The 7,217-nt window shown below is 71.6% G+C and overlaps 2 protein-coding genes across 2 annotated transcripts; both read right to left on the bottom strand.

Annotated features, from left to right (window-relative positions):
- Positions 1-6: 6 nt before the first annotated feature.
- On the bottom strand, positions 7-1,706 carry RNASEH2C (ribonuclease H2 subunit C). Its single transcript, XM_054653599.2, has 4 exons — positions 1,534-1,706; positions 1,054-1,175; positions 741-860; positions 7-305 (listed from the first exon to the last, which is right to left on the bottom strand). The coding sequence occupies exons 1-4, from the start codon at positions 1,673-1,675 to the stop codon at positions 258-260; spliced, it is 432 nt and encodes a 143-aa protein (XP_054509574.2). The 5' UTR covers positions 1,676-1,706; the 3' UTR covers positions 7-257.
- A 290-nt stretch (positions 1,707-1,996) lies between these two features.
- Positions 1,997-6,204, bottom strand: LOC143692319 (uncharacterized). The gene is made up of 4 exons (XM_077172496.1): positions 5,975-6,204; positions 5,114-5,562; positions 4,507-4,545; positions 1,997-4,027 (listed from the first exon to the last, which is right to left on the bottom strand). The coding sequence occupies exons 1-4, from the start codon at positions 6,068-6,070 to the stop codon at positions 2,005-2,007; spliced, it is 2,607 nt and encodes an 868-aa protein (XP_077028611.1). The 5' UTR covers positions 6,071-6,204; the 3' UTR covers positions 1,997-2,004.
- Between the last annotated feature and the right edge of the window lie 1,013 nt (positions 6,205-7,217).

Below are 7,217 nucleotides of genomic sequence, written 5' to 3'. Positions count from 1 at the left end.
AGGCTCCACCCACAGTGAGAGGCATAGTTTGTGGGTGGAGCCTCCTATGAATATATTTGGTCTTTTAAATAAAGTAGGTGGAGCTTCCACAGGCTCCATCCACACTGGGAGGGGCTCCAGGCACTCTGAGTTAAGCAAGCCACACCCACTGGGTGTGACCAGCTATGTTAATGAGGTGGGCGTGGCTGCAGTTGATCCATTGATGTCATGGAAAGGTGTGGTTTGCACAAGCTCCACCCCCCTCTGGGCGTGGCCTGTCATGGTTCCGCCTCCTCCTCGCTGTCCTCGGTCACAGGGGCGTGGAGCTGGGGGAGGGGCACAGTCAGGTGGGGCCAGGGACCCCAAATGTGACCCCAGACCCCCCAAAAGTGACCCTGAACCCCCAAGTGTGACCCCAGCCCCCCCAAATGTGACCCCAAACCCCAAAGGTGACCCTGGACCCCCAGATGTGATCTCAGAACTCCCAAAGGTGACTCCAAACCCCCCCAAATGTGACCTTAAACCCCCAAATGAGACCCCAGGCCCCCAAAATGTGACCCCGGATCCCCCAAAGGTGACCCCAAACCCCCCCAGTCACGCCCCCAACCACCCCCAAATGTGACCCCAGAACCCTCTGACGGCCCCAAATACGACCCCAAGCCCCCAAATTGTGACCCCAGCTCCCCCAAATGTGATCCCAGTCCCCCAAATGCACCCCCAACCCCCCCAAAATGTGCCCCCAGGTGCCCCCCCAGACTCACAGCCTGGGCCAGGGGTCCCCACTGCAGGGCCCGGGCCAGGCCCCGCCCCGGGGGGGGGACGGTGTCACCCCCCCAGTCCGTGATGGCCCCGAACGTCCCCATCACTGTCACCGACCCGGCCTGGGGGGCAAAGGGCAGGGGGGGACATGGGGCTGAGACCCCCCAAGAGGGGAAATTGGGGGTCTGAGACCCCTGGGAGGGGCTGAGACCCCCAGGAGGGGAAAAGGGGGGGGAGGTCTGAGCCCCATGGAGGGGGTCTGGGGTGGGGAGGGGTCTCTGCCCCAAGGATGAATTTTGGGGGTCTCTTCCTCACCTGGGGGTCGCCCAGGGGGGGCTCTCCGGGCTCTCCCCCCCTCAGCACCACCCCCGTGTAGCCGGGGGGCAGCGGCAGCTCCCGACCCCCCAAACGGCGCCCCCGGAACGAGGCCCAGAGATCTGGGGGGGCGGGGGGACAGAGTGAGGGGCGGAGGGACCCCCAAAACCTCCCTGGGATCCCCAAAAACCTCCCCCTGATCCCCAAAACCTGCCTAGGACCCCCCAAACGGCGCCCCCGGAACGAGGCCCAGAGATCTGGGGTGGGACCCCAAAAACACCCCCAGAACCTCCCCGGGACCCCCAAAACCTCCTTGGGACCCCCAACCCCCCCCCCAGAACCTCCCTGGGACCCCCAAAACCCGCGCGAGACCCCCAAACCCGCCCCCACCCCATTCCCAGAGCCCCCCGCCCGACCCCTTCAAGCCCAATGCCACCCCCCCAGTTCAGGGTCCCCTCAGGATCCCCTCGCGGCCCTCACCGCCGCCCGGGCCGGGCCGCGCCCTCAGGAACGCGGCCACAGGGGCGGGCCCGTCGTGCTGGACCCGGCAGGGCAGGAGCTGGACCGGGAGCGGCTCCGGGGGAGCCCCGGGAGGAACCCGGACCCGAACAGGAGCCGCCATTTTAGATGGGAGGGGAATTAGGGGGAAGTGACGTCAGAGCGCGCCGGAAGCGGCGGGAGACGCCATTTTGAAGGGAATAAAGATGGCGGCGCCCATGGGGAGCAAAGATGGCGGAAGTGGGAAGTGCAAGGAATGATGGGAGATGTGGTTTGGGGTCGGGGGGGGCTTTTAAGCCCCTCCCCGTGTACTGGGACCCCCCCTCCAAGACCTCCAGGGACACCCCCAGCCCCATGGGAGCCTCCAGCCCCACAGAGAGACCCCCAGAGCCCCCCCCTCACAGAGCCGGACAGAGATTTTGCACTTTCCAAGTTTTTTTATTGGGGGGGGGGTCACAAACGGAGGCTGGGGCTGCCATGTCCTGACACGTCCCCCCCCCGTGCTATGTCACGACAGCTCAGGCCCCGCCCTCGCCCCGCAGCAGCCGCGCGAGCAGCAGGACCCCCCCCCAGCGCTGCCCCCGCACCCGCCCCTCCCCCCTCGGCCCCCCCCGCGCCAGGACCACCCCCCGGGGGGGGGCGGCGGCCGCCAGCGCCCATCCCCCTCCCCCCTCCGCCCCTCCCCCATCCGAGGGCACCAACAGGGGGGCGAGCGCGGGGGGAGGGGCGGCCGCGCCCCCCCCCAGCACCAGGAGGGTCTCGGGGCCCCCCCCCAGCGCCCCCCCAGAGCGCCTCGAAGGCGCCACGAGCCCGGGGGGGGTCCCAGGGCGGGGGGAGGGCGAGGGGGCGGAGCCGGACCCCCAAGGGCAGCTCCAGCGGGGGGAGGGGCGCCAGGAACGAGCCCCCTCCCCCTTTTTTGGGGGGTCTCCCCCCCCCGGGCTGAAAATGGCGGCGGCCTCGAGCGAGGGGGGCAGGTCCCGGGGGGGGCGCAGGGTCAGGGTCAGCTCGGCCCCGCCCCCACCCCCCCCGCGACCCCCCCCCCAGCGCCGCCAGAGCCCCCTCGGCCCAGGCCCCGCCCCCCCCCAGCAGCACCTGCAGCGCCAGCACGGGGGGGGGGCGGGGCTCCAATTTGGGGAGGGGTCCCGGGGTCCCCGGTTTGGGGAGGGGTCCCCTCGGTTTGGGGCCCCCCCAGAGGCTCCAGGCGCAGCCGCAGGGGGAGGGGCACGGGCCGCCCCCCCCCCCGCCAGCAGCGCCCCCCCCCAACCCTCGGGGTCCTGGGGGGCTCCGGGGGGGGCGCAGAACGGGGGGGGGGGACCCGGGGAGGCAGCGCAGGCGGAGGGGGGGAGGCGCGGGCAGCAGCGAGGGGGGGGCGCCCCCCCCGGACCCCCCCCCCGGAGCCATTTTGGGGAGGGGGGGCGGGGGCGCAGCGCGGGGGGGGCCCCAAAACCGCGGCCAATTTGGGGGGGCCCAGCGCGGCCGCCAGCGCCCCCTGCAGGCGGCAGCGATCCCACAGGTCGGGGTCGCCCCCTCCCCAAAATGAGGGGGGGTCCCGGGGCGGGGGCGGGCACAGCGGGACCCCCCCCGCGGGGCAGGAGGGGGGCGGCGGCGCTCAGGACCCCCTGAGCCCCCCCCCAGCCGCCCCCCCCGGCCGCCAGCGCCCTCCGCAGGTACCCCCGGAGCTGGGGCAGCATTTGGGGGGGGGGTCCCGGGGGGGTCCCGCAGCACCTTCAGCACCGCCCGGAGCTGGGGGGAGCCGGGGGGGGGCGGGGGGGCCCGCAGCACCTGCGCCATCACAGCCCCCCCCCAGCGACCCCCCCAAAACCTTGGCGAGCTCCAGCAGGTGCGGGGGGGCCGCGGGGTGACCCCCCCCCAATAATTTCTGAGCCGCGACCCCCAACTCCCCCCCCGGGACCCCCCCGAATCGGCGGCAATAGGCGAGAACGGCCCGGCAGAACACATCGGGGGGACCCCCCCCCAAAGACTCCACCAGCCCCCAGAGCCACTCGCGCCCCCCCCGCGATTATTTGGGGCGGGTCGGGGGGTGCGGGGTCTCGCAGCCCCCCCCGGGATTTGGGGGGGGGGCGCAAAGCGCCGCGGCCGCCTCGAAACGGGGCAGGAACAGCTCGGGGGGGTCCCCGGCGCCGCCGCCGCCCCCCGGGAACAGCGCGGCCGCCAAATGGGGGGGCAGCTCCGGGGGGGGGCGGGGCGGATTCTGGGGGTCCCCGCCCCCCCCCTGGAGGAGGCAGAGGAGGAAGAAGAGGCGCAGGGGGGGGGGCAGGGCGGGGTGCAGCGCCAGCGCCGCCAACCGCGGCGCCCCCCCCCGCGCCGAGAGCCCCCCCCAGCAGCGCCGCCTGCACCGGGGCCGGGTCCGCTGAGGCCAAAACCGGGGGCGCTCCCGGGACCGCCCCCCCGGCACCGAAATGAGGGAGATGAAGGAGCTGGGCCCGGGCGGGGGGGGCGAGGCCGAAGGCAGAGCCTGGAGGGGGGGAGGGAGGGGGGCGTCAGAAATGGGGGGGGGTCCCAAAGGGGGCGAATCTTGGGGGTCTCTGGATTTGGGGATTGGCGGGGGTCCGCGGGGTTTGGGGGTCTTGAACTGGGGGGGGCTCCGGGATTTGGGGGTGCCGGGCGGGTTGGGATTTGGGGGGGGGGGGGGGTCCCTGAGATTTGCGGGGCCTGGGGGGGTCCGGGATTTGGGGGGGGGGGGGGGGGGGGGGGGGGGTCCCTGAGATTTGCAGGGGATTGAAATGAGGGGGGGGTCCTGAGGGGGGAGTCCCGGGGATTTGGGGGTCCCGGGGGAGGGGTCTGGGATTGGGGGGTTCCCGGGGATTTGGGGGGAATCCGTGGCATTTTTGGGGTCCTGGGGGCCCTGGGATTTTGAGGGGGGACCCTGGGATTTGGAGGAGGTCCCAGAATTTGGGGGGGGGTCCCAGGGATTTTTGGGGTCTCTGGACTCACCGGGATCCAGCCCCGCCTCTCCCCAGGGATCCGCTGGATCTGGGGGTGGGAAGGGATCAGGGGGGGTCGAGGGATCCCCCAACCCCCCCCCCAGGGACAGTCCCAGCACCAGACTGGGATGTACTGGGATTTACTGGGATCTGCCCAGTTACCTGTGGGATTCCCCAGGATCCACTGGGACCCTCCCAACCCTTACTGGGACACACTGGGATCCCCCCCCGCCCGCCATCCCTTACTGGTCTCCCCCCAGTCCATACTGGGACCCACTGGGACCTTCCCGGTCCATATTAGGAACCCCCCAACCCTTACTGGGATTACTCTCAGTCCTTACTGGGACCCTCCCAACCTTTACTGGGTCCGACCAGGATCCTCCCAATCTTTACTGAGACGCACTGGGACCCTCCCAGTCCCTACTGGGACACACCGGGACCTTCCCAGTCCATACTGGGACACACTGGGACCCTCCCAGTCCATACTAGGGCCCACTGGGACCTTCCCAGTCCATACTGGGACACACTGGGACCATCCCAGTCCATACTGGGACAGACCGGGACCTTCCCAGTCCATACTGGGACCCTCCCAGTCCATACTGGTGTCCCCCACTCACCTCCCGCCCCCTCCGCCCTCAGCAGCAGCAGCGGCTGCAGCGCGGGGCAGCCCCGGCCGGGGGTCCGGGGGTCCCGGGGGTCCCGGGGGGGGTCCCGAGGGGGGTCCCGGGCACGGCCCCCGATGCGGCGCAGCTCCCCGCAGGCACTCGGCGGCCGCCGCCGGGGCCCCCCCCGCGCCCCCCGGGCGCTGCAGCAGCGCCGCCAGCGCCGCCAGCCCCGGGCGGTCCCCGCGGGCCGCGAGCACCGAGAGAGCGGCCACGAGCAGCAGCGAGCGGGGGGGGCCCGGGGCCGGCACCGCCGGGGGCGGCTCGGCCAGCAGCGCCAGCAGAGCCCCCCCGGGACCCGAACCGGAACCGGCGGCACCGGAACCGGCGGAGCTCCAATCATCGCCCCCCGCGGAACCATCCGGGCACGGCGGGGAATCGAGCAGCAGCAGCAGCAGCTCCGTCTGAAATTGGGGATTGGGGAGGGGGCGCTGAGACCCCCGGAGGGACCCCCCCGCATCATGGGACCCCGAATGGCTCCAGCAGGGACCAAAAAATTCTCCTGAAGGGACCCCAAATTTCCCTTGAGGAACCAAAAATCATCCCCAGGGACCCCAAATCATCCCCAGGCAACACAAATTCCCTCAGGGGACCCCAAATTTCCCTTAAGGAAACCCAAATTTCCCTCAAGGGACCCCAAATTCTCCTCAAGGGACCAAAAATTCCCCTTAAGGGACCCCAAATCATCCCCAGGGTCCCCAAATCACACCCAAATATCCCAAATTCTACTCAAGGGACCCCAAATTCCCCTCAGGTGACCCCAACTCACACTCAGGGACCCCAGCCCCGGCCCCGCCCCTCTCTCCCGTCGCACACCTGATGACGTAGCGAGGGGCGGGGCCGGCGCAGGGCCGGGGGCGCGGGGGGCGCGAGCGCGGCCGCGAGCCGGGCCCAGGGACCCCCCCCCGCCATGGCCGCGGGGGCTGCCGGGAGCAACGTGACGTCACAGCCCGTCCTCCGTGACGTCACACGCCGCTCGGAACGCTCGCGGGAAGCGGCGGAGGGGAGGTTGTGACGTCACAGCGCTCCCCTCCCCCCCTAAGGTTTCTGCCCCTCCCCGGTGATGTCACAGCCGGCGTGGATGACGTCATATCATCATGTAGAGTGACGTCATTGGGGCGGGGTTACCCACAGGCGGCTTGGGGGGCTCCTATGGACCCACAGAGCCCCCCCGGTGTCCCCTCCCCGTGTTCCTCCCCCCCATGTCCCCTGTCCCCTCCCGTGTCCCCCCCCCCTCCCCGCTCCGGTCGGACCGGCCGCGCTCCCGGCCCCGCCCCCCTCCGGGCCCCGCCCCGCCCGCACGGACCGGACCGAGGGGGGGGGGGCAGGTGACCCCCCCTGGGGACAGCCTGACCCCCCCATGGTGACACGGGTGTGCAGGTGACCCCCCCCGGTGACCTCTGACACCCCGGTCCTGGCGACAGCGCCATCTCTGTGTCCCTCGGTCCTCGTGTCCCTCTGTCCCCATCCCCAATGGCCCTGATGTCCCCACGTCCCTCAGGACAATGTCCCCCTGTCCCTCTGTCCCCATGTCCCCGAAGTCCTCATGTCCCCAAATGCCCACCCGTGTCCCTGATGTCCCCAGGCGCCCCCGATGTCCCCGTGTCCCAATGTCCCCAAATGCCCTCCCGTGTCCTGCGATGTCCCCATGTCCCAATGTTCCCCGATGTCCCCGGTGATGTCCCCGGTGTCCCCCGCCCCCGGTGCTGTCCCCTGATGTCCCCCAATGCCCCCCGGTGCTGTCCCCTGATGTCCCCGCTGTCCCCGGGCCGGGGCGGGGGCTCCCCCGTTATTTCCCAAGCGGCGCCCGCCCGACCGGCTCCGGCTGCGGCGCGGCCCGGCCCGACCGGCGGAACCGGTCCGGGACAGCAGCGCGGGGCGGGACGGGGGACGCGCGGCGGGGCGGCACCGCCGGCACCGGCACCGCACGGCACGGAACGGAACAGAACGGCACGGAACGGCTGGGACGGCAGCGGGACAGCACCGGGACAGCACCGCCGGGACCGGGACAGAACCGGGACAGCACCGGGACAGCACCGCCCGGACCGGGACAGCACAA

Source organism: Agelaius phoeniceus, chromosome 38, assembly GCF_051311805.1.
Source record: "Agelaius phoeniceus isolate bAgePho1 chromosome 38, bAgePho1.hap1, whole genome shotgun sequence".
Lineage (NCBI taxonomy): Eukaryota > Metazoa > Chordata > Aves > Passeriformes > Icteridae > Agelaius > Agelaius phoeniceus.
Note: the sequence above shows the minus strand (reverse complement) of the source record. Positions and strands in the feature narration are given on the sequence as shown.